General features: G+C 38.4%; 1 protein-coding gene across 1 annotated transcript in view; it reads right to left on the bottom strand.

The window, feature by feature from the left end:
• Positions 1-1986: 1986 nt before the first annotated feature.
• The window catches only part of LOC308199586 (uncharacterized protein), a 111030-nt gene continuing 85236 nt past the window's right edge, over positions 1987-27780 (bottom strand). The window contains exons 12-17 of the mRNA XM_080603945.1: positions 26483-26654; positions 22170-22335; positions 13973-17654; positions 11983-12050; positions 9707-9800; positions 1987-2321 (exon numbers count right to left, since the gene is read on the bottom strand). Coding sequence (XP_080460071.1) covers positions 22328-22335; positions 26483-26654 — 180 coding nt within the window. The 3' untranslated portion in view covers positions 1987-2321; positions 9707-9800; positions 11983-12050; positions 13973-17654; positions 22170-22327. The remainder of the gene's footprint in view (positions 2322-9706; positions 9801-11982; positions 12051-13972; positions 17655-22169; positions 22336-26482; positions 26655-27780) is intronic.

Genomic DNA, 27780 nt, shown 5'->3' with positions numbered 1-27780 from the left:
TTTATTAGAAAAAAACTGTGATGTATCTTTTAGAGTTTTATTTGGACTTTTTTCCGTCTGATAATCCTCCTTGTGCAATATCTCAGGTGTCTGCGTCACCTCCTGTGCTCTTTAGTGGACTGCAGACATCCTGCTCATTAATCTGAGTAACTGCTTACCAGTCATATTCTCAAGTACCCCATCACTTCTGCTGCACAGCTATAATATTTGGGCTTTCTACTTTTTAAAAGCAATATAGCAATATTTCAACCTATATACCAATCCAAAATCTCAGGCAGGAAATACATCTAGTCAGCTGCATTTACCTAAAGACGTTTATAGGGTAAGTTATCACAATGCTCTATTATTTAGTAGAGTTGGTTGAAAAATAAGAACAATGCAATTTATTACTGATTCTGATTTCTGACTCTGTAAGCTTTTTCTTTAATGTTTACGTATTATCAAGACCTCCTATGTGGATCTCTTGTTTGCTAGGAAACCTGATTTCTTTTTATTTATTTATTTATTTATTTATTTATAATCAGAGAGAAAGAGTCTTTAACTAGAACAAACAAATAAAACCAAAAATCTCTTCATTTAAAAATGACCTTTGTTCAAATAAATTTTAACTGAAGCAGATATTCATAGCCCCTCTGAAAAGGTAAAACTTCCCAAGGCTTCTAGAAACACATAGCTAAAAAAAAGGAAGAAAGCTAATAGCCTCATTGCTTTTAGAAAAATGAGTATGGTGACACATAGCAGTATCATTTGGCCACCACGGCCACCCACTAACCTTACCCAAAACTGAAATAGAAGGAAGGAAAGAGGCCGCCTGTGTTATATTAACCTCATTGCCAATTAAAAGACTGAAATATTGCAGGTTTCTCATCTCTCTGATTATATCTATAGCAAGTAAATGATCCAAGTGCAAGGACAAAGAGATTAAAAGGGGGATTATTTACCCAAAGAGCTCTCCAATTTCCTGATGATAGAATTCACCGGAAAAAAACACACCTTACATCTGAGGAATGGTAGCTTAAATTGCAGTTATTCACCAGGAGTGAAAAAGCTTCTTAAAAAAAGGTACCACAACTATTATTGTAATTTTGACTGCTATGAAATAATTGCAAATTGTTCTTGCGCCTGGACCTCCACTTGCAGATCACAGATCGACTGTAATAAGAAATTATCCCTTAAAAAGATGCCCCATTCTAAGATTGCTATCAAAGAAATGGGCATTCCAGACAAAACGTGTATGTACAGTCAACTACTGTAGGCAGGTAAAAGCACCACTCTGGCTTCTTGCAGAGCACTGACTGCTCTCTTTTATCCTACTCCACTGAGTCCACTGAGGGAGGGTGGCAGTGGTGGGACAAGTGACCAAGACCAACATTAAAAAAAAAAAAAAAAAAGCAAAACTCTAACAGTAGAATTTGAACATAAGAAAATGAAATTCAAGATAGCTTAGATATAGCTTGGCTAAAACATGAGGCAGGGAAAGCAGCCAGCGGATATTTGAAGGATGTGTTTGCATGGGAAATTCTTAGGACTGAAATACACAGAAAATAACTATTAAGTGCTGGTTAAGTAGGAGTGATGAAATCAAATGAAAATTAAAGAAAATGATTGACAGGAAGTGCTGTGGGCTTGCTGTGTTATAGTTTCCCAAGGGAAACAGTCAGATGTGTTTAATTGGAAACATTAAAACACAAAACAAGCTGGACAGCAGCACAAGAAAATGTACTGCAGAGGAAGCGTGGTAATCAGAGATGGCACATGAGAGCATTTCCACCCCTTAATTACCCATTTTCTGGCTGCCATTTCATTGCGATTCTTCATTTTTCCTTCTGGAACCTGGAACCTCCCACACAGCGATCCCAAGTGATGGTGGACACTTGTCAAGTGTGAAGACCTGCTCGGGGGAACTGATCCCAACACACCCCATGGGTTGGTGTCGTTCAGCACTGACATGGTGTCTGGAGTTCTGCCTCTGGAAAGGGCCAGCACCTGGGGGTCTCATCCTGCTGTCATAAGAGAAATAGCCAGAAATTAACTGCTCCATGAAAATACATAAAAATGTAAAAATGTAAAAATACATAAAGCCATCATCTAATCCTGAAACTGTGTGATCATTTCCCTAGTCTATTTTTATAATGGAATGGAAAAATCTTCTTTAACATTTCACATCAATTATTAGAGAACACTTTTAATTCACAATGCTAAGTACTACCTTAAAATACCTTTCCTGGAGTCTTCAAAATGACAAACAGCTGCCTTATCACTCACATCACAAACAGGTTTCCACCACAGACCATAATAACAAAATGATAATGTGTGAGGTTCTGAAAAAAAGATGGGACTAGTAAAAATTATCACGTAATTGACTTTTTAATATCCCAAGATCACTGTCACTTAATAAGACTAAGACGTTGAGAATAAAATTAAAGCATAAATCTCTGGAAGAGACTTTCATGAGCCTAACATGCAATTATTAGGTTAAAAAAAAAAAAAAATCAGCTTTCAGGTTCTAAATGTCTCTTTGTCACTAGAAATGCAATGAGAGAACGCAAGCACACACCATTAGAAACAAGAGCGGCTCCATGTGGTGGTTTTACTCAGCTGAGCAGCTGAACTCCACCACTACCACTCTCTCGTTCACCATCCTCAAAAGGATGGGGGTGAGAAGAAAGTATACTGCAAGGAAAAAAGGCGTATGGGTTGAGATAAGGGTAACTTGATTAAAAGGAAAAGGGAAAAAAAAAATACAAAGGGTATGCAGAAGTACAGAGGGAAGAAAACAAAAATTATTCTCTACTTCCCATCAACGAAAGATGTTCAGCTATGTCCTGAGAAGCAGGGCCTCAATATGGGTAGTGGTTATCTGGGAGGACAGGTGTCTTCAGAGCGAGAGCCCTCCCTTCTTCTCCCCCCCTTTCTCACCTTTTAGTGCTGAGCACGACAGCATACGCTATGGACTATGCCCTTGGTTTGGCTCAGCAGCCCTGCTGATGTCCACTCCCCACCTCTTGCCCACCCCCAGCCTGCTGGCTCTGGGGGGTTGGAGGGTGTTTTGGTGCTGTGCCAGCGCTGCTCAGCAACAGACAAACCACCGGGGTGATACCAGGGCTGCTCCAGCCACCAGCACAGAGCACAGCACTGCGTGGGCTGCTGCAGGGAAAGTCAGCTCCGTCCCAGACGGACCCAGTATGCTCAGCACAGGAGATGGCTAGGAAACTGAATTCTCTGATAATCTTAATGGTCCAAAATTGTTCCATCCAGAATATGAGTTTTGCTAAAAGGCCCCAAATTAGGAAACTGTTGGGAGAACCAAATTTTGCTCCGTGATGGTTTGGATGGAGCAAAGCGTGTTTTTAAGGGTGAAACATACTCTCCAAAATCCTGGGCAGCTCAGAGACACTTCCAAAGTTCTTTCTAGTGATTTCACAGCTCTGCTGACCTGAGCCACCAGAAGAATACACAAAAAAGTCTTTTTTTTTTTCTTCTTCCAGGTTCTTAACGCCAGGAAAACACCACAATGTTTAAAAAAAATACATAAAGAACAGTGATGTAAAAATCACAAAACCTCAAAAAAAAAAATAAAATCGGTGACAATTCTCCCTGACAGACAGAGAACCACACACAGGTCAGGTGTTCTGGGTGTGCGAGCTTCCCGGGCTGCTGCAGGCAGAGGCTGGGGGCTCTGCCAGACACCACTTTGCAGAATGACCTGCGGGCAGGGCTGCCCACGGGCGTTAGGAAAGTCCAACCTGGAGCACCTCAAGGAAGAAGCAGCCTCAGAGCCAGACATGCTTCAAAGCCTTTCCCAGGGCTCCCAGACTCTGTTTTGTAGAAGAAAGTCTACTAGATGCTTAATAAACCATGGCTTAGAGCTGTGTTTGCAGATGCAGAGATGTTTTTCATGAGCTAGATATTTCATTTTCTGGGAAATGGTATTTTGTTGTTGTTGTTGTTTTGTTTTGTTTTGTTTTTCCAACAGAAGTCTATTTTGTCTGATGAGGTCTGACCAGTCTGTTTGCTGTCTAATTTCTATAGAAGAGAGCTCAACAATGGCAATATTTATATATACGTTAACTTTTTTTTTTTTTTTTAAATCAAGCTTCTTCTGAAGACAAACAAACAAAAAAATTCACAAAGCTGACAACAACATAGCCAGTAAGTGCCCTGAGTGCCAAGGAAAGAGCGTCCCACTGCAGCTGCTGTGCATTTAGCATGGCTCCTGCAGCATCACCAGTTTGTGTCGATAGAAAAATCTGGGCAGGAGACACACCATTTCTTGATGCCTCACTGTTACGTTTGGCCAGTCTAATTCAGAGAAATTGGGATGTCACTGTACTGACCGGTAGGTCCAGAGGTGTGAACTGGAGTAAAGCTGCTCATGTTGGAGAGGTAAGAAGCTATTTCCACCCCACACCTCTCTTGTGATGAGCCACGAACACCTGCTCAGCAAGTGAACTCCTACAGAGTTCCCTTATTTCTCTAGGCTTTGGGGCACATTTATGCAGCTGATAAGAAGAAATTTTCTCTCTAGATAAAATCTCTAGGTAATTTTATCTCTACCTGCTCAAACCGCACAGACACTGCAAGGTGAAATGCTATAGTTTCACTTTTCTTAAATTGCACGCATGTAAGAGAGGGAGCAAATAAAATAGCCAGAACTGCTGTGATTCAGAAGGCACCCCTGAGAACCAGGAAGCTACAGCGAGAGTAAATGTGACAGGGATTCCCTGGAGGGCTTTGCAGGAGTTAGGGAGCAGGGGATTGTTTCTCCCCCACCATATCTGAAACTGACAATCTCAGGCAACAAAGGAACAGAGTTTGCTTGATAAAGAGTGATTTTATTCTTCGTTCACCTAAGAAAGGAACTAGAGGACTATTTACAGCACAGAGAAACATTACATGAATAATACTTCCTCAGAAAACAAAGGGAAAAGTAAAGCACGTATAATGTGAGAGAGGAAGTTGCTAGAGAAGCTCACATAATACTGTAGCCTCTGGTTGACTTTTTAAAATAGTTGCTACAATTGTAGAATGCACCTATGTGCTTGAATAGATGCTCTAAATAAGACTCAGGCATCCTGCTAATCAATTTTTCTTACCAGTAAATACACATCCCAGAAAACATTCATCTGTATCACAGGTAGTATTTGATCTGCCTTGGTCAGAAGATGCTTGTGTTATTTAGCTTGACTTGCTACAGCTGATAGAATTACAACAGGGATTCATTATGGGTGCATTTGTATATGAATTACAGCAGGGATTCATTATGGGTACACTTGTATGGGCGATGCAGAGCTTGGTCAATCTGGCTGTCATCAGAGGAAGGGTCACCCTTCTGAAGCTGAAGTCCAGCTGGAGAAGCAGTGCCTTGGCAGGGAGGTCTCAAGAATCTGTGCTCCGAACCACGAGCTGGACAGCCTCCTATGGCACAGATTTCTCACTATGCTTGGAAAAGTGGTCATGGAGAAGAATCTCCCGTTTTATTTGTTTGCGTGTTTTTGGGGTGGGGGAGGTCTTTCCATAATGAAGCAGGGGAAGCAGATCTTGTTTAACATCAAATAAATAAATAAATAAATTAGTGACTTCTGCGTATTTACATGCTAATGCCACATAGGACTGATTCCAGGTGGCCTCAGCAACCTCTGGTTCAGGTGATAGTTCAAGCAATATTTCTGCTTAGCTGTTATTGTCCACGAAGACCTTCATTCCTGTAAGAAGCAACTGGGCAGTTTCATGTTGCACCATTCCCACATGCATGGAGAAATGCAACAATTTTTCTTGATATGACTTGACTGAATTTATTTCTTTGAGTTGGCTTTCACCTAAGTAATTATTTTTATGTCCAGTTCAGCTGAGTTACTGATTGATTGGTGACAGCTAAGAAACCAGAGCTATAAGATTAAGATTTAAAAAAACAAAAAACAAACAAACAAAAAAACAACAAGCTTTTGGAGAAAGATTTTGGCTGAAACTGATGCCTTGCCTTGTCTATCAGAGCCATGTCTGGTGAACTGCTCCTCTTATCTAAGCTGTATCTGGAGGCAAGACAGAGCCATTGCTGAATGTTACTCTTTGGAAAACCATAGAAGTATTTCAAATAGAATTGCTAATAGTTGATACCTTAAGGCAATAAAAAGACTTTTGAAAAGCGCTTTTTCTTCCTTTTTTTTTTTCTTTTCTTTTTCCTCCTAAGCTTTTTTCTTTTCTATAGTAGTTTGTTAAAATTGTATAGCAACTCCCTGGAATAAATCTGCATAGCTCAGCTCACGTCAGTGGGTTGCTGCCAACTGAATCACAAGCTTCTAGCCTTGTAATTTAGAGCCTGAGAAGGGTCACATCAGGTCTGTTCTAGACCATTAGCCACTCTCCAGTAGTGACCAATAGTGTAGACCTAGGGAAAAAGATGATAATAAGACTTGGAAACTGAGGCAGAGGTTATTATAGATTCACAGAATGGCTTGGGTTGGAAGGGACCCTAAAACCCCTCCAGGTCCAACGCCTGCCATGGGCAGGGCCCCCTCCCACCAGCCCAGGTTGCCCAAATCCCACCCAGCCTGGCCTTGGGCACTGCTGGGGACGGGGCAGCCCCAGCTCCTCTGGGCAGCCTGGGCCAGGGCCTCACTGCCCTCATAGCAAAGAATTTCCTCCCAGCATCTAATCTAAATCTCCCCTCTTCTGGTTTAAAACCATTCCCCCTTGTCCTGTCACTATTTGCCCATGTGAAAACTGCTCTCCATAACATCTTCTAAGTCTTTGATGGATTTTTTTTTTCTTCCATCAGTTCAGCTGGTGACCTTTTTACCTCAAATTCATATCTGGCTCATAGCCATGAATTTGACTAGATATCTAACTAGTTTACCTAAACTGACAGTTTAACTAGATGTTGGAGAGTTATCTCCTGATTGTTTTGAACCTATTAACTAGTCAGTCCATTTTTGTCCCCTATTTCTTGTATTATGAGAAACAATGAACAATTTTCTCCATTAAGTTCTTCATTTATGATTCCACAGACCTGTGTCATAGCAACCTCAGTCAACTCTTTTCCAAAAGACAACTCTATTTTGCTGTTTTGTTTTTTTTTTTTTTCTTATGAAAAAGCTATTCAATGTTTTCTCATCCTTCTCCCTGGCTTGTGTTCTTTTATTTTGTGTCTCAAGACAAGAAAGATCTAAATAAGTACCATCCAGAGATCTCTCAGTTTCTTTGAAATGCAGTGATTTTCTTAGTAGCGCTGTGTAAAAATGACATATGTGAAATACAATGAAATTTGTTGGAGTCTTCCAACACTGAGGATTAAGTAAATATGATTTTACTCTGTGTGTGAAATCTACTGATGAGGAAGCTAAATTCTCATCACTCGCAGTTACTGTAACTAACTTGTCTGCTTTCCTCACACAAGGGATAGAAGTCTGCCTTGGAGATTTTACTCGTTGATATCTTTTTTTTACAGCGGATGTTTAAACTGATACTCCCTCAAATGACAAGAGTGAAAATAGACTTACCTTCATTTCTGTCTGATGGAAAGCCCCTGACACCAATAGAAGTGGTACAGACCACAAGTCCTTTATCTTACCTCACAGACAGTAATTGGGCAGCCCTATATATGATAATGTAAGAATAATTGCTTATTACATTTGTGCTGTAATATACAAACGTTGTGTAATTCAGCAATAATGTCTGACAACCCAGCTGTCATCTCTCCAAAAACACTTGCTGTCTAACTACTGTAGCTGCTTACTTCTTCAACTTCAAACCAAAGGAAGAGATTCTGCTCCAGGGCATTTTGACAGGGTGTTATCTTTTGAAAAGACAGATGTTTGTGCTGGAACTGTCTGATGGTTTTAAGGCTTATGCACGTTTCAATAAATAAGTGCTAAATCACTTGCCAAGTCCTGAGTTAAAGTCCAGGCTAGGAGGTCTTCCAGAGAAATATGTCAGTGACACACACAACTAAGAGCAGCATGTTCTCAACAGAAGTTTCAAATCACCTCTTAAACAACAGAAAAAGCCAGGAAGCTCTAGCTTTAGGGCTTATGTATGTGAGAGGACATTGAGAATGTATGAAATAGATGGAGTTGCCACTCTCTGCCCTTCTCCGTTTCATTTCCCAAGAGAAATATGTTAGAGGGAGGGCAAATAATTCCTCACCTTATAGGGGATTGTTTTATTTGAAGTGGTATGATAGCCCTTATTGACCCAACTTTGATTTGTAAGCTGATGATGAAATTAATTTGGCCTTTGGTATAACCACAATTAACTTCTCTGGAAGGGAGGCGATATGATGCCTTGCAGAGAAAAATGTCTCTTTGCTAGGAGCAGCACAGGGCCTTACGTGTTGTTTGAGGCTTCAATAAACTTACATCAGACTGAAGTGGTGCGTCTGCCTCTGACTGGTCCTCTGCTCAGGGCAGGATTTCCCCTTGGAGGATAACTTATGGAAATTCTTTCACATCACAATGACTGACTATTACCTGATGCAGGAGTTTAATTCCTCATTCAGATCCCAGATAATGGACCAAACAAAGAACTGGAGGATGACACTGATTGAACAGTGTTTAATACTCTTTGTTTAGAAAGTCTGGTTAACCTGTCACTGCTAAATGAATATAAGTGTTGTGTCTGTGTGTACTTTAGTCTCTGTCTTGTATTAATAAATGGAAGTAGGATAAACTACTTGAGCTTTAAAACTATTTACAAGAGAATACATGAAACACTCCTCTCCCTCTTTTAATCTGGTAATTATTTATTGCATGAAAGAATGGGGAGGAACAAGAAAAAAGAAAAGAAAAATAGGGATCCCATTTTTTAAATATTGAAAGCCAGGAAAAGCTATGAAAAAAATCTTTTTTTTTTTTTTTCCATTAAATTAGCAGAAAGCAAATCTGAGGACTCTAATTTTGGGAAACTGGCTCAGTAGAACAACTTTAAGTTACTCTGGGGTTACAGATAAGTATACATAAGACAAATAATTCAGATAATTAAATTGAGAGGTGGGGAAGCAGTTGAAAAAAAAGTACAATGACATTTACAGAAATAAATAGATGTACATATGCATCTATATACACACATAAACCTTATGAAACTTTAAATTTGCAAGGTGTTCTGCACAGAGATTTGACATCTATATACAAAGATGTATATATTTTATAATATATATATATATTTTGCTTGGGACAAAAAAGAAAAAAAGAGCACTTTAAGTAGGAGAGCTTTGCAAGTTAGAACTTAACAGTATTGCTCCTTATTCCAACTATCTCACCCTGCTCTGTTAAGTACATGCTTAATTTTAAGTTTGGAAAATGGAATGAAAAGACCTTGGGTCTTTGGTGCTGGAGCTGGAGAGGGGCAGGGCATTGGCAGCCGCTCATTGATTCCAGATATTGGAATAAGAGTTTGTTGCAATAATTTTGGTTTTCTTTGCCAAAATAATAATTTTCCATAAGAAAAATTACAATTTTGGCAAAGAACCTGCCTTTTCTTCTTCAAATTACATCCCTCCCACTTTACCTCCCAACCCAGACGGAAAACCTGAAGCAAAGGTTCCACAGCTGCTGGCTTGGAGGCTCCTGCAAATGCCACCCTCCAAGCACATGCCAAGGGCTACATGCCCCTTAGATGTTTATGCATTTTTTTCCTTAATTGTTTATGGCCTATATTTCCAAGCAAGCAAGGTATCATAACTAGCATAGTTAACAAGGCAGCGGAGTACCTTTTAGTAGCTCGGTACTTGCTTTGTCCTTTTCCTCTGACTGGCTATTCAAAGCAGTATGAAAGCTTTCCTTACTGAAAGTTACAGGTTTTGCCTAGGGGAAAAAAAAAATAAAAAATAAAAAAAATGAAGCTTTTCAACATTAAAACAGCTTGACTTCTTTGTTTGTTTGAAATAACTTTTCATTTTAAAATGCCCTGTATATTTTTTCAGAGCTTACACTTGTTTAAAGCAAAGAAGGAAAAGAGAAAGCAAGCAAGCATATTTATTTAATTTGGATTATGTGGGAGCCTTTGAAGTGATTCTTACTAGTCTCCTCGGTTACTGTGCACGGACTTGCTTGCAGAACGCTCCCTCACTGTTCGAAGCAGATTCCTCTTGTTTAAGCCTGAACTGAAGGATGCACCCTGAGATCCCCCAACACGCTCCACTCACCAAGGAGCCTTTCGTCTACAGGATCAGTCTACAGCTAATGCAGAGTAAGCCCCTACCATGCAGGATATAGACCTCAGCACCAACTGCTTTGCTCTGCAGATTCACTCCTATTGCAGTACAACACTTGGCAATGGAGACAGAGCAGGCCTGGCCTGTGCTGTCCCATGGGCAGGGATTACCTCCAGCTACATGTTTGCAGGGACCCAGCGGCTCAGTGGAAGCTCGGAGGCACAGCTGCTGTGCAAACACAGACATTAAAGACCTGATGCATTTGTTTGTCTTTGAAATTTGAATAATAGCGACATTTTGCGAGAACAATAGCTTTTGAATTTCTTTAGGGCAATCTAGTAAAGTAGCTGCATGTCAAAGGATTTACTAACAGCTGGAGATGTTTGAAAATGCACCCTCTTACTTTTGTTAAGGAAGAATTGGCCTGTAGCTCCTGCAGTATTGCAGAGATTTGAGATAATCTCGCAGAAGATATGTGCTTGCTTTGCACATATGTTCTAATTTCAGAATAAACCAGCAGGTGATCTGCTCTCCAGCTCCACTCTTCCTTTTTGTTTTTTTTTTTTTTTTCTTTTTCCTGGGGATTTTGCCTGCTTAGCATACACCCGATTATACCCTATGAATGACGAGTAAGAAGTGGCTTGTCCCAAGCAATAGCTATACGCAGGTTATACACACGTAGGGATGCTGTAAAAATGCCAAGCTCAAGAAGAACCAGGTGCAGCACTGCATATGCAATGCAGTCACGTACCGCTCTCCATGGCAGAGCAGAGGGTACACAGACTCTCACTGCTGGTGCAGGAATTTCAGCTGGACGAGGAGCTCTCGGAGGCAGCCTCTGAACTCCTGTGCAGGCAGCCTGCGGTGCGGGCTGTGCCTCTGCGCCGCTCCCAGCTCCAGGGAGCCCTGCAGCTTCTTCAGGGAGGAGGAGTGACAGTGCCCCAGCAGTAATTCTTAATTATTTTCAAACTTCGACAATTAATAACTAATAAGTCCTATCTAATCAAATGGGATTTCAACTCCGTGGTCTAAACTCAATTTACTGTACTTTCATAACAGTAATTTTTCCATTTTCCCTTCCCTGAAGGCACCCTCTTCCTTGAATTCTGGGAGGTGAAGATTAAGCTGACAGATGGTATCAGTGGAAGAATGATTATGAGCTTTAAAAACCTTGATATTTTGGCTTAGTACACCATTTTTCATGCAAATACTGACATGGATATTAGCATCCAATTAAGAAAGTATAAAACTATGCCATTCTGTTACACTTTACATTACAATCATTTAATGTTTCATTAAAAATACCGAGACAGGCTGCTCTGAAAGGGATAAAAATCAATGACGTATATGTTACTTCTGCTACTTTTTTGATCTGATACTATGTGGTAGTGAAAATTAGCTATGTATCTCTTTAAATTATTCTTACAGAGTCACTGCTCCTGATTTTGGATCCTATCCTTATCAAAAGGATCAGTTTACATCATGACACGCTACCTGGTGATAGGGGTCTCCTGAAACTTCCCTCTGTGTGTCAGCAGAGTACTTCAACAGGGTTAAGGTTGAGATGTTTGTGATGAACCTGGACTGATTTATTGCTAGAGGTTAGGTTACATCTAAATGTATACCACTTGTTAGTTGACACCAAAAGACAGGCAGTGAGTTGTGCCAGCCAGTGATTTATACACCAAAAGTACCTGACAACCTACGTGAAAATGCTTTTAAATGTCCTCTCTTAATTCCAGTGCATCGATAAGGAAATCAAGTCTACTCACAGATGTCTGAGGAAAATTTTGGGGTAGGTAGAAAGAAAATCAAAGGTGATCAGACATTACTTGTGGTAGTGGTCATTGAGGACATTTCTTTGTGGTTCAGTTCTCTGCTTTCATGATGTTTGTGCTGTCTGTGAAGGGGAAAACATTTTTTAAGTTAAAGAATTAATACCTAAAAACATAAAGTCTAACTTTTTGGCCAAAGAAAAGAGGCCACTGTGACTTCACGCTACCCTTCCCTTGTATAAAGCAGATTTTCCTGTCTTTTGTAGAATAGAGGTCCTTATGATACAGTAGCAGTAGCTAAGGAAAAGGTGGGATTGTGAAATATCCAGGAAACTGCAATGCAGGCAGGGAAGCCATAGGCAAGAACAAAGGCACTAACTACACTGACATGGATATGTAGATGACACTGCCACAACATTTCTAAATTATTTTGGTTGTCAACATTTTCAGACAAGGCAAGACTAGCAAATATCGATTTATTTATTTTTTCTCCTCTCCTCCCCTGAGAAAACCCATTTTCTCAGCACTTCCACTGAAAATGGCCCTCTCTGGTATGACTAAGGAGAAGCATTTGCACATCAGAAATAATGGTCTGAATTATTTTAGTATCACTACATTTGCATCACTGTTTAAAAGTAGGGCATAAATGGAAGAACATTTCCCAATCTCATAGTAATATGAAGTCAAATATGAAATAAACCATATTATTTTAATAACATCAAAATATTTCATTTGAATATTTCTCTCTGTAAACAACATTACATATTTAGCTTAGAATTTGAATCAAATTCATGTTTTGGACTCTGTTTAAAAAGTTTCATAATGAAATGTCGTGATAATTTTGAAATCTCTTCCAAGGTGTTTTTAGAGTCAAAAAAAAAAAAAAAAGCTTTTCATAAGTCTCTGGATCCTAATATGCTGGTTTTTCTTATTTTAACCAATGTGTAATTTAGAGGGTCTTGACCAACTATAGCTCTATTAATTTACCTCTATTCCTTTGATGGGAAAAATCTCCTTCTCCTTATCACAACTATTATCCATGAACAAAACATATTAGGGAAAACTATTCAAAACATATTAAATGCTGTTTTCATGAGGGACTTTTAAAAGCTTGGATGTGAAGCCACAATATTTTGTAAATTAGTTAAGCATTACATGCTGGATAAGCTGGGGCAAGCTAGAACATGCACAGAAGTAAAACATATTTTTAAGGGCATTACTCAAATGCCCCTTGAACACTGACAGACCTGGGGCATCAGCTGCCTCGCCAGGAAGCCTGTTCCAGACCTCAAATCCTTCGTGCACTGTGGAGCCCAGAACACAGAGAAAATAGCAATGACTGAGCCGAAAGTATTGCTTGCAGGTTGTCGTCTTTATTCAGAGCTATCAAAACCTCCAGTGAGGAATTCATCACCTCTCTAATCCTATTAGCAGTAATGGAAAAATGCCAAGCCATTTTCCACAAATCTCCATTAGCTCTCTTTAGATTCATATAGCATCCAAGATTAGAGTGCAATCTTGGTCAAAGAACAATGACTGTCCAGTAGTCGGCCAAAAAAACCAACCCTGTGTTAAAGGGACATTGGCAGTTCTAGTTAAAAAGCACAAGAACAACAGACCATCAGAGCTAAGATTTTTGTTTGGAGGTGATCCTTGTGAGTCCCTTCCAAGTCGGGATATTCTATGGTTCTGTGAGTCTATATTTAAGCTTACTGGTTTTATTTCATTTGCATAGTGGTTGGTAACAAAATTGTACTTGGAGTCCATGCCATGAAGGCAAGCTTCACAGCCACTTCTAATAACCCTTACGTTGTCTCAGAGATCAATAACTACATGCAAATGTTTTCAGATTTGAAACACTGATATAATAACTAGTAGCCTGGCTGATTTTGCAAAACTCTCTTGTAAAGTTTTCAGAGACCAATGTACGTTTTTATGGTTGGCATAGAGGGAGGGAAAAAGTGTATGCAATGGCTGGAAGCTGATACTAGACAAATTCAAATTAAAAGGAGTATATTACAGATCGCTAACTGGCAGGACAACTTACCTAGGATTCCTACACACCTAAAATCCTTCTGGGGGTATATCATATCATTCAAAGAGAAAATATTTTAAATCTTTTCTTCAAAACAAGTCAAAATACTGTCATCCTGCAAAGAAAAAAATATCATAACAATTTTTCCTAGCTGAAATATTTTGACATCTTTTTGCAAAATTATTTCAGGCTTTTTCCCATGATGTACCATGCTCACATCAGTGCAGGAGGAGCCACATGGGAACACAGTGTGGACAATGTAAAGAAAAGCAGTGACTCAGCTGCCTACTCTGTAGAAAATAAAGAATTTGGGGATCTTTGCTACAATGTTTAGGGCCTCCTGTGGTTTTTTGTTCATCAAACATAAGTCAGTACTCATTTAGTTCTAAGTGACCTGTTCTTTTCTGGAGGGATTCAGCCATGCAGGATAAAGACGGGGCTATCCATCAGCTTGGAGATAAGGATGTACGCGAATACTCTGCTGGACCAGCCCAGGCTGGGTGTCATGAGAGATGGTGAGCAGTGAATGAAAACTTCCAGTGTCTGCTCACTGACATGCCTGCGTTTATTCTGTATCCTGGCAAAAAAAAAACTCAAGAGAGTATACATTAGAGAACAATCAGACTAATGATCTGCAGAGATTTTTATGTTAACGTTATCTCTTTATAGCAAAAGTATGTTTTCTAGCTAAATGCCTTTTCAGTTCTGTCGTGGGCAACCAAATGAATAAAAGGGTGATAATGGCACTTTCATTATTTAGGGAACATATTTACACCTTAAAGAAAGAGCTCATGTGGGACGCAAAAGACAGAGATGCAAGCACTTAAACTAACAGAAAAAAAAGGTTTTGTGGATTATGTAAGAAATGAGAACATAAATGTTCACCACACTACCCTCTCCTTAAAGAAAAAAAATGCTAATGAGATTTATACTGAAGCAGTTAAACTTTATCCTATCATTGCAACACCCAGCCTAATATTTCTGCAAATTATATGTAAGAAAACTGCAGTAAAGTTTCTTGTACAACCAGGAACTGAGGGGATTTGCTTCCAGTAGTGAAATTGCAGTTCTTTCTTTTGTGGCAAATATCATCTCCTAAAGTAATGACTGACTAGTCTTCGAAGAGATGTAGCCAACAACTACGTTACATCAGTGCATTAAAAAAATTATGCACTCTGATCTTAACAGTTTTAAAGACATGCAGTTTAAAGGAAAATTTATGTGAGGTTTACGGTTTGTGGAATATTAAATGTATCGATGAGATTATTGGGTGGAAAAGTTCTGGCCTCATATTCTTCTGGGCAGTTCCCAGGTCAACAACCAGCAAAATGCAACGTCTAAGGTCCATTGGAGGAATATAGCAAGACTTTTTCCCTTCCAATGGTTCTTTGTTTGGCATTCAGTCATAGGAGAAAAAAAAAAGGGGGATGAAATCAGAAGTAAAATTTAAAGTAATGCAAAATACTGAAATCTGCCGGCATTTGATCTAAAGAGCCTACTGAATTACCATAATGAGCATATGTTCAAGTTCAGAGATAGCAGACACTTTTGATAACCCTCCCTCAACTTAGTTCATATCTGATTTACATATTTAAATGTTCTCTTTTTGAATGACTTAAATCAGGGTCACCTTCATCATTTGTATACAAATACACAGCTTTCATTTATATAAATGTTTAACTACAAATATTGTACCTCAATTTTTACACAGTAAATCGGTATCAAATTGCTCATTTTCTTATCCAGTAATTTCTGTAACGTATAATTATATTTTCTTTTCCTGCATATGTGTCAAAACTCTGCCTGCATAAATGATACTTGAATTTAATTCCTCCATATCCTGAGCTCACTAATTGTTAGATCTCTTTTCTCCCTCCTCCATTATCTTCTCTTTTAAACTCCTCAGCAAAGTCCATCCTGGACGGGAACAATCAAGTTCCTGCTTTAAAGCTTTTATTAGAACTCATGTATTTCCACTAATAACTCAGAAACACCATAATTCTTCTAGCACAAGTCATTGCTTTTAAACACTTGTGACTAGCTCATGTATTAGCCATGACTGAAGACTGTTTAGTCTGGACAGACCAACAGGGAGACCTAATAGCATCAACCACATAATTCTACTAAAAACATTCGTAAATGCCTAAAGAATCACAAAATTATCTTAAAGCATTGTGGAAGCATCTTTAAAAGGCAGATGTCTCTTTTTTCTCTTGTACAGTACTCATAGGAACAATGGTATTCATAAGAATCACATAGGAATATTCACAATTTTACCTATAAAGAACAGATTTTAAAAGTCATGCTTTCCTATGCAGCTAATTGTACTTAAGTATGATGAATAACCAAGGCCCAAGCACATTTTGCTAAATGTAACATTTAAGCCATGACCATTTCTGTCTGGTATTTGGCTGGAACACAAAACGATGCTTCCAAGCTGGCCATTGCTGTAGACACATTTCCACCCAGTGCTAGCCCTTCTGGCTCACTCACATCTCCAGCTGCATGACGGACCTGGAGGAGAGCACTGGAATGGAAGGGGGCCTGACACTGCTCTGTACTTACCTAAATCCCTCATGTAAAAAGTGTCTTCTCCTTTTAGATTTTTTTTTTCTTTGCTAAACTTAGCCCTGATCAGGCTCTTAAAGTCAAAGTCCACATCAGGATTTCAAGAATACTCTAATTAGGATGGATAGATCCTGAGGCATTTGTGTGAGGGTCCAGTTTCGAGCTGTACTTCTATTCCACATATAATTGTCCTCTGCAGGCCACAGAAACTCACCAAAGGTTTCTTCAGCACTACTGTAGCTTTTTACAGCGGGTTATGTACTTGCCGTTTATATATGAATCTCTAAAGATACTTCAGGGCAATGCTGGAGAAGCAAACTGCATTAGCTGCTCTGCCATCGGATACACAGCTTCCGTGGCTTCAAACTATGTTTTCTCTTCATTGGGAAGTTTATAAAATCCTACATCCAATTTTACATTTTGGCTACACTATTAAAAGCACACAAAATATTGTGTGCGGTGTTAGAAAGCATACATTCATGCTCTTGCTTAACTAAGTCCCTGAGGTCATTTGTCAGTGTAATGAAGCACCCACCGTGAGTGCAGCCAACCGTACCGTTCAGCGGGCCGAACGCTGTGCATACCTGCATTGCTAAAAAGGCTCGGGGCAGTGGATGAGCTCATTATGACTATGGATTAGATGAGTATTTCTAGTCTGAGCTTGCTGTTTTCATATCCAGTCCTCTGTACTAGATCAGGTTGCTGTAGGTACTTCCATACTGCCAGGAGTGAAGGGGGATCAATTTGATTCTCTCCCACTGTGAATATTTTAAAATATATGACAGTACCTGCAAGCATTGTGTGTGATATTGCTGCACCTTCTGTACACAGAGTAACTGGATTTTCAGAATGAATAAAATGAGCCCTCAATTCCTTACCACTCAATACAACTCCTGGCCCCCACCGGTGGAGCTGTTGCCATCGAAGTTCTTTGTCTCGCATTAAAAATTACACCGAAAGGTGCGTGGGTGTTCACTACGGTAATTCTCTTCCCTTCTCTCAGCCTGATCCCCTCAGTCACTCCAGTCTCAGGACCTTCTTCTCTTTCACTCACCCTTGACACCACGCTCTCTTCTCATTTCCGTTGCCCAGAAACGCAGAACTCACGCCTGTGGCCACTCTCCCCCTGAAATGAGAACAGAGGAGCCCTACCCCAGAGGAGGGCAGCACCAAGGACTACTCTCAGTGATGCTTCACCAAGGGAAACCTGCTCTGGCTGCAAGGAGAGGCAGAAGCAGAGACAAAGGCCCAGCAGAGCATTATGAGAATAAATATTATCCAAAAAGGAGAAAACACACATTCCAATATAATATTAGTTGATCGCTAGCAAACGGAATGTATCATTTACCAGTTCAGTGGTTTTAATGTTAAAGAAAATATCTTGCTTTTATGAATGACGTGATGACATGTTGCTCAGCAGATCAAAAAAGCCCACTTGTCTGGCAAGGTGTGGATAAAGTCAGGCATAATTCATTTACTTATATATACACATATACACACATATTCACATTTGTGAGGAAGAAAATGCTGCTACCCAGAGCTGTATGAGGAGTTTATTTTCTTATAAATACTCATTATTCACAGTAAATAAAGCATCATGAGGTTTATAGAAAAATGTTCCCAGCCCTGTAAAAAGAGCTTCAAAAATAATTTAAAAATAACATGATTTCCCATTACAAAATCTTCCTTCACATTAGATACATTAGACCCCTCTATCCCTGCCTACAAGAAAAGATGAAAAATCAGAAGTATTTAAGTGTCTTTAGGACTAGTAACCATTCTCAGTTTATGACAAAGCTATCATCATACTATTGCAGGTCATCCTTAGGTCTGAAACCACAAAGCCAACTTGCAGAGGACTGTCTGGAATTAAGTTTTTCATCAGTTTGGAAACCAAGCATTTTTCTCATCAAATTAGGAAGTTCTTGATTCCCACAGCAGTAAAAATGGAAAAAGTCAGACAAGTATATCTGGAACTGCAGGATACATGTGGAAAGCGTTAGTCTAATAGTGAGTCAGTTTATTCCTAAAATAAAATTATTTAAAAATAAAATTTGGAAAATTGAAATTGTATCTTCAATTTAGACTTGCTAAAAACTCTCCCAGATGTAATTGTGCACACCATAATATAACATGAGTGAAAGGAGCTGAAAGAATGAAGAAAGAAAGAATGATAAAAAGGATCCCTAGTAAAACCTTACTGACATGCAATCACTAAAAAAAAAAAAATGTAACAGATATACTTGAGACCAGCATGATAACTTTCTCAGACTGCTATTAAATTAGTATATGGCACAGTAATAGAGTATATAAAGTTACAGATTATTATTTTTTAATACCAAATACAGTAAAAATGTGATATTCCAAAGTTTCCTATGTTGATGTAAAAGATAAACATAATTTTTAAAACAAAGACCTATATTTGAGCTCCTCTTCTTCAGGAGGACTTCAAATCTTAAAAGTGTGAAATAACATAAAAAAAAAAAAGTCTCATAACAAGTCCCTTTTATTTGTTTTCTTTGTTTTCATATTCACTTATTTGCAAAAGCCTACTGATGTTTCATTCATCTGCATCAAATTAAGTCCTGGTGGGAGTTTAGGTTTATTTTTGTTTTTGTTGTTTTATTTTCCCTCCGAGGAAAGCTGACCTGGTTATTGAACTTGTCTCTATAGTAAGAACCTAAAATACTTCCTTGGTGCTGTTATTTTCCCAAGACATTCACAAATTGCAGTTCTGCTTTCCTCGATTATCAAAATCTACTCATTTGAAAGCCTTAAATGGAAAAGTGAAGTTAAAGAAAAATCTAGCTATCATTTCCATGCTATGAAGATTAATTTTATTGTTTAAATTGACAAATAAGCAAATATTTATTGAATTGCTAGTCATTATATTGTCAAATAAATATATATTGAGCTTAACTAGTAGTTTTGTTACATTCATTTATCTACCAGTCTTCATTTATCAAATAGGGTGTATCACACCATTTATCATCTAAATATCAGATTTTTGGTATTTGTCTGATGCCATCCTATGTTCAATATGTGATTTTTTTATTTTTATTTTTTTAACAGATGGATGAAATGGGTTTTGTAAATATGAAATCTCCCAGGTTGCTTTCAGATATGTAAAATATCCAAATGCAAGGGCTATTAAAATGAAACTCATAATTATACCCTACCCAGAATAAAACGTGGAAGACAGAAAAGGAGTGCACTGCACCAGTTATATTAGCCACAACTGGAGTAAAAGATTAAGACTTGTCTCACTAAATTCAACAGCAGATTTGCCATAGCAAGCTGATGAACAAGAAGCTACTGTCTTGACACTCTAGTTCCTCTACAAACACTAATGGATTAACTTCAAAGCTGTTTTTTTTTTTTAAGCTTTAAATATATGTTTATGTAAAACAGCCACCATTTCCTCCACTAGGTGGGAAATACTGCAAATGTTAGTTGTTGAAAAAAAATAGTGAAAGCTCTTGCAGTTGCCCCAGCAACAAAAACACTTTCCAGAAGACATTTGCTGTAGCTTTCACATCTCATTGTTGCTTTATTTCCATGTTTTGAGGTTTCAGCAAAGTGATCAAAATATATGTACTTCCTTACTTAAAAACAAAAAACAAAAAAAAAGAAAAAGAAAAAGAAAAGAGACTAAGTACATTGAATATTTTGCATTTATAGAAAATTAAGATTCATGATATTCCTCCTTTCATTTTGTTCATTATCTGGTTTCTGAAATGTAAGCATGCTGCTGCCTCAGTAATATTTACAGCACATGGTAAAGCTGATTTCTCTGTGATCAAAATCCTTCGTTTTTGACTTGTTTGTTTTTAAGCAGAATATTGTTTTTATAGTTAGACTGCATAATAGAAGTGTGTTTAACGTTAGCAGCTTCTTGGTTGTGTTCTTTATATCACTGACATTTTGAAAATGAATTTAAAATAGCATAATGGTTTCAAGGACTGCTTTCAGTAAAAGCAGATGGTCCCAGTTTCACACCCAAATATTGTTTATATAGCTCTGTTCTGTTTTGTTGTTTTTGTTGTTGTTGTTGGTTTGTTTGCCTTTTTTTTTTTTTCCTCTAGAAATACTTTGTAAGGGTTAGTTAGAGATAGATTAGAAAATTAAACACCTTGACAGTAAACTACCATTTGGTAAAAATGATTATTGTTATTAATGTCTAGTGAGTCTCTTGATGAAGAAGAAATGAAAGCTGTGGAGTCAGGGTGTATGCTAACTGTAAGGTTGTTCAATTACAGATGTACATATCAGACAAAGGCCACAGATAATCAGCTGGCCTGTAGAGTATGCCCTTCTTTAAAAATCCCCAGGCAATCAGGGTGTTTAGGATGACAGAGAGAACTATTGCCTTGAGAATTGTTTCTGATCACGAACCCTAGCCAAAAGCAAACTCTTGAGCTTAGAATTTGTATGACAAAACTAAATTTAAATACATTTATTTACAGTTGTATATTTTGTTCACATGATCAGGAAAAATATCAGACTGGTTAAAAGTGATCATTTCTTGAAACGCAGCATGAGAATTTTTGTCATCTGTAAAACGGGCAAGATCAATAGTTAATTACTTTGTGAGGCAGTTGGTAGAACTGCTTAACAATGTTGTGTAAAGGGCTACCGATGAGTTAGAGAGAGATCAAATTCTGTTCTTATTTAAGATGTGTCAGCGCCTCAATATGAAAGTGTGACTTGTGTAACCAAGCATGCCAGACACCTCCCCTGGGCAACGAAAGCAGTGGTTAAGAAGTGACACTTCAGTATGGCCTTGCACAACCTCAGGAAAGGTGCGAAGCATGAAGCATGCACACATTAATGATGCTCCAGCCTCCACTATGGCACCAGTGCCACCGTCACACAGCCTGTCCGGGCTGCTGCTGACAGAGGGCTTTACTCAGGTACCTGCCCCAGCTTCGTTCTGCTTCTAAAATTCACCTTTAACTGACTTTTTGGAATTATTCTGGGTGTATCGCTGTGTAATGCACACTAGCATTGGAAACAAAGCGTTTATGTGCTACGTTATGTCCACAAACTAAATGAATCATTGCTTATCTGCTAAAAAAAAAAAACACAAATGTTTAGTATGTCTTGGATGGATGCTATGTATACAGCAGAGCAAGACGTTATTTGAAAAAATGAAGTTTGGGCCTCTGAAATAGCAAAATATTTATGTATATTATATTTATATACATTTTGAACTTCTCTCTTCCATCTTTGAAATTATGTGCTATATTTGCAATTGAATCATTATGCTAAATTCTCCTTGGCACAAGAGCTCATTTCTTCTTACAAGTCAGTTGGCTGCTTTATAGTGCATCACTGTATTTAGAAAACCACAGCTGGGGAGAACTGGCACTTCATGGAAAAATACAGATCACATCAGGTATTTTAAGTTCAGAAGTAGGCAGCAGGGAAGGGCAGTGGAGAACCCTTGTCAAAGAAAAAGTGAAATTATTATGTGCCAGGGAATTGTGGATACCTCTATAATGCTATCTACAGTGAATTTTACCCTCCTGCCATCCACCCCCCAAAAACTCTGAAATACAGTGCTTTCTGGAAAAAATAAAAGAGGTTTCACCTTGGCGTTCAGTGATTATACTTTTCTGCTCTGTTCAACTAAACTCACCATGAAAGCTTCAGGGAAATTCCAATGCATATGTCACCCTTACGAGAATGTTTCACATGTGCTTGCAGGTACCAGCTGACATTCTCAGCTTGGTTCACAATAGATGGATACTGTAGCAACTAGCACCAAAAAGGAGATGCAATGGAGTTCCTAGTGCATCAAAAACCTGAAAAAAAAAGTGACAAAGTAAAAACTGAGCCAAAGTCCAGTCAGAAGCTTAAAAACTGAAACAAAGAATGCAGGCAACTGCTAGTAATCCGGTAGAATCAACATTCTCTATTGCTATGTCTTAGTGGCAGTTAGCTAGACTTGGAACAGAGGTCAAAAAATAGAAAGTGTGGTGAAAAAAAGAAAAGACCATCTATAGTGCTGGCTAATGATACTTTGAGACCCGTTCTTCTTACAGCTGGTAATGACACTACCATTTCCAACTGAACTTCAGATGGCAAAAGTCATGACTCTAGTGATGCAGTCTAGAAAGACTGGACTGGTTGCACGTATATAAAAGCTACAACAGACCAATGACATGATTCATTTATCATTTCTGGAGAAGATGGCTTCATTGGCACTATACCTAACAGTCACTGGAAATCCGCACAAGGGCACACTGTCATTGCAGCTCCTGGAATCCAGCCTCCTTCACCAACTCACTTAAGGTTTGAAGCCACCAGGATTTATGATCATGCCTCGGTGGATTTTGGGCTGAGCTTTTTAAAAAGAGCTCCCTCTGACATTGCTAAGTAGTAAAGCAGAACATCATTGCTAGTAAGGGTAAGCTGATCTTATTTAACCTTAGACATTTACAAAATACAGCTGCCTCCATCAAAGCTAGTTTTCTGGATTCCCTTTGTAGCCAACAGAAATCAAGGTAATACATTCAGGGGACTCCTGGGTACTATCCATCTGGCCAAATGCAGGCACCTACTTTAGGATGACATGAAGTATACTTTAAACAGCACTGACTAGATTTTTTATTTGTTATAAAGAGAGGCACACAGCAACTAGATCGCTTGTACGTGCCTATGCTACATTGCTCATACAGTCACGTGAATCCCACACTGAAGGATCAAAACATTTCAAATACAGATTGGAATACATCATGGACAGGTAACAGGTATAACAAACAAACAAACATATTTTTACATAATAGCATACTTTAAGGCATAAGCCAAACAAGTTAGAGGCAGGTAGTTGCCTCCAGAGAAACAATATTCTCCTCTGACAGAGCTTGTACCAGCTTTTTACAGACAGCAGGTCAAGGACACTGGACTGGCTGTTTAGGTATAGTCATGTTTTGCCCTGTTGACTGCACAAAGCAATTTATTACAGAAAGCCATTTCTTCAATGGAAAAGACCCCGAATTAGAAATGTTCATGTGGACCATTCATATTCAGTTAATCATAATTGATCCTTATGCAATGAATACTAAATAAGAGTTAATAATAATAATGAATCATAAGAATGAATTATAATGGTTTGTTTATTAGGCTATCAATAATTAACAGGGATTTGCCATTTATTGTAAGTACTGTTGCTGTTTCTGTTGCAGATTTGGAAGGCATAATTTATATGGTAATTTTATATGAAACAGCACCTATTACAGCATGGCTATTACAACAGAGTAGAAGAAAATGATGACTTTATCAGTTTAGTTAACTTTTTCATTTTATTCATTGTTAGCACAGCCTGCAATGTAAACATGATGGAGTGAAAGGAATGAAGAAGTTTTGTGCAAGTCTAACAATTTTGGATAGGAAAGTAACTTTCCCAGCTACTCGCACAGCAGAAATAAATACAATGGGACAGAACAAAAGGCAGGCAAGTCAGCAATAAGAAGGAGCAGAAAGAAGGCTACCGGTGTTTGGTAACATCTGTTGAAAGTGCCACTGAAAGGAAGGAGAGGCACAGCAACATCATCAGGGAGAAATAATGCTAGGCATGGCAATAGCGGGATCGCATGGGGACAGAGGCGGGCAGGATCCTTCCATGTGATTAAACATTTAGGCAATGCCAGGGCTGGACTTAGCAGAGTTGGTAACAGCCTCACGCCTCCTATAGCAGAGGACCCAGACAGCACTGTCAGTATGTCTAGGGCAGTGGTAGTGTGAATCTTTTAAGTCTGTTGATTCAGAGCCTGTCTGAGTTTATACCATCAACAGAAATCGTTGGACTATGGGAAATGCTAATCAGAAGGACACACATGATGGCTTTCACAGCAGGAAAATTCAGCATAACCCCCTTCTATTAAAGTGTAAGTCTGTATTTTTCTACAGAAATAGTCTTCAATACATGAAAACATTAACTTTTTTGAAAAAAAGAAAAAAGCTTTGCTTGTAACAGTGAAGATCTTACATTTCAACTCAAGAAGAACAAAATCATATTGAATGAAAATTCAATACAGGAGTCACACTGACTGGCATAAAAAAACATACTAAAAGCTTGAAATATGATTTAAAATAAAGAACTTGGATATATTTAAACATTCCACAAGATGAGAAGTTTTCCATGTATGTCAGGCATCTCTCTGAATGCTGATGTTAAAGATTGCAAATAATTTCATTTAAAACATTTTTAAAATTAAATTTATTAATTTATATTAAACATTTTTAATATAAATTCCAAATAAAATTTATGAACCAAACTGAATATATAAGATAGAGCTGAGCAGGTAGAATATATATATGATCTAGCTGGATTGGAGGCTGGATTTTTAATCATTGTATTACATCAAAAGAATTGCAACTAATCTGCCCACAACATTTGACAGAGCCTTGATAATTTTAGAAAACAAAGCCCATCTTTAAAGTATTTAAAATAATTCTACAATCTTGTCAGAACCTCCAACTTTGATATTAATTAGCAGTGTTTTCAGAACTGCCTTAGATGAACCTGTATGGCACACAGATGGCAAGTCATTTACATGAGAAAAATGAGAACTGGCCCATCTATGGATCCCTAGAGGGTGCCATGACCCATTAGCAGAGGAAAGACGACCTTTACTGAATAATAATTGAGAACTATTACTAAGATAATTACAAAACCAATTGACTGCCAGAAGGCCTAGACCTTGGATCCTCAATTTATACGGCAACTGCTCTTGATCTGCACAGAAAAGAAATGCGCTTAGGGTTCACAAACACCATAACCTCAACATCTGCCTGCCATCTAAAGATAATGATCTGGTATTAATTAATTTGAACAGTGCAGTCATTGCAGAGGTAGACTGCATCACAAATCAGATAGTTAACATAAATGGAAGTTATCATGTTTCTGTCCAGCCTGTATTAACAAGCAGAATAGTATAAGGTAAATTAAACTACTGCAGGTCACAACATGGAAATGAATTAACTTAATTCTCTTTAACAAGGAACATAATTGCAACTCTGTTCTAGCTGTTGTACTGGTAAAGATAATAAAAGCTGTTCTTAAAATTGTTTTACAGAATGCTTCAATCACAACATTTTCTAATGCATATACCTTCAACAACTTTGTCAGATTCCTTTCTCTAGACAAGGTAGGAGAGGGGACTTGTTGGCTTTTGAACTACAGCTTTTTCTTCCCCCAGCTCCAAAGAGTTTTATTAGCATTAGTCCTAATCCTAGATAGCCCTAGAATCACTGGAAAACTCCTCTGAACTTCTCCCATGTCTCCTATAGGGATAACATGTATAGGAAGAAACACAGCTGGCATGCCATATGTGTTACTGATGGATTTCCAGAATTATCCCTCCTTATATGTGAAGGATATTTTAAAGAATACTTCAAAAGCAGAATGATCTAATCACTTAGTGCTAAGTTTCACACTTGGGATCTGATATTTAGGAATGCAGAACATCAGAAATGCCCAACACTCTAAAAAAACAGAGTTAGCCTTCCTCCTGAGGAAGGAAACAGCTGAAATTACTGTGAGAGAAGACTTTGGATAAAATGTTCTGTCACCAAAAAATCCACTTCTTGATTTTTATCTCCACTACTGAGCCCCATAGTTCAGATTCTTTGAGGACTTCACTAAAGGGAGTATTACAGGTGGTCATTCTTTAACAGAGACACTTTAAGTCGCAGCATGAAATTTATACAAAATTCAACTCACTTTTGAGACCTGTAGTAAAAGGAGCTGCCAACACTGACAGAATGCTCGTTCTGCATGATAGAAATGCTAATAGCTATGATTTCTTACCCTAAAAGTACCTGTATAATAGGATGGGGTGGAAAGAAGAGATAATGCGTTTAATTCAAAACAAGATATGCAAGCTAAGATTTACACTTATGAAGAGTTTAAAAAAAATCGAATGCACTCTCAGGTGCACTACTTACCTCCACATTCAGATTCTCCTTGGGAAAAGCCATCCGGGACCTGAGGACACTGTGACTCTTTTACTGAACCCTCAGGCATCCCACCAGCCAGCAGGACAAACCTGCAAAATGGTTGGGCTTGAAGGGTTAGATCAGTCAGGACTGATGCGTTGACCTCCTCTTCATGATGTACCTTGTGTAACAAAAGCAGAAGCAATGAGAACATAGAGGTAAGGCCAGTAGCAATCCCGACCCCCTTACATCTAGGAGCTGGGAAAAGCCAATTGTCAGCAATCTGCTGATGTTCAAACTGGGAGTAACCAAAGCACTACATTCTCAATGCCTGTCATAATAGCTTAGTTGGGAGAGTTTTATGCCAGCATACTTGATTTGTTTACAAAGACAATAGTTTAGGAGACAGCTTTTTCTTGAAATCTTTGTTGTACAGTTTATTAAACATTTTATTGTAGTGAACAGTCAAAAACAGTCATTTATTTTTTTTTTCTCTCACACTAATATTAATACATTCTGAAAAAAAATACCGGAAAAATATATCTTCTGGGAGAAAGGATTTCAACGTCAGTCAGAAATAGCAATGAGATAAATGCAAAATGAGACAAAGTGAATCAAGATGAAAAGTGCTTAAAGGACTTCAACCAATTGCACTCTGGTAGAGCTGAAAAAGATGAATACAGCTCAGCATAACAAGGAAGAGCGGGGATTAGGGCAGACAGAATAGGTGCACACATTTTTGTATTAAATCATTGATGCAACAGTAGCTGACACTCCTCTCAGGAAATTATCCTTGGTTTTTTTGATATAGCATTTTGGACTTGTTTAGTGTATGGTTTAACACCATCCCACCAATAATCCAGGAACAGTCTCACTGTCATGCATTGGATACAATCTCAGTGAAATTTCTGAGTCTTTCAGGAAGAACACGGAAACTCTAGATCAAAATCTGCACACAGACCTTGGGATCAAGGAAGCTCCTCACTCCTGGAGAGGAGCTATTGCACCCATCTGCTGGCATCTTCTGCCCAGGGCTTTGTGGAGAATCTGTCTGCAGATTTACACTAAAGACAGCAAAATCTATTGTCTGTGGATTACCTTTGTACTGTAAATGCATCCTAGGAAGGTTTTCTTTTTAAAGTTTTCTGGCAATCACCCCATCTCCATCAGTAATCCCTGTGATGTAACATTTTCAAGTGGTCTTTCTGCAAGAGATCAGGCTGTAGAATATTCTGCAAGAGATTAGGCTGTAGAATAGCACTTATGCAGCTTTTGGCTGTTGTAATTGTAGTAGAGATCAACAAAAT

This window comes from Anser brachyrhynchus (assembly GCF_964034855.1).
Source record: "Anser brachyrhynchus genome assembly, chromosome: 9".
Classification (NCBI taxonomy): domain Eukaryota; kingdom Metazoa; phylum Chordata; class Aves; order Anseriformes; family Anatidae; genus Anser; species Anser brachyrhynchus.
Note: the sequence above shows the minus strand (reverse complement) of the source record. Positions and strands in the feature narration are given on the sequence as shown.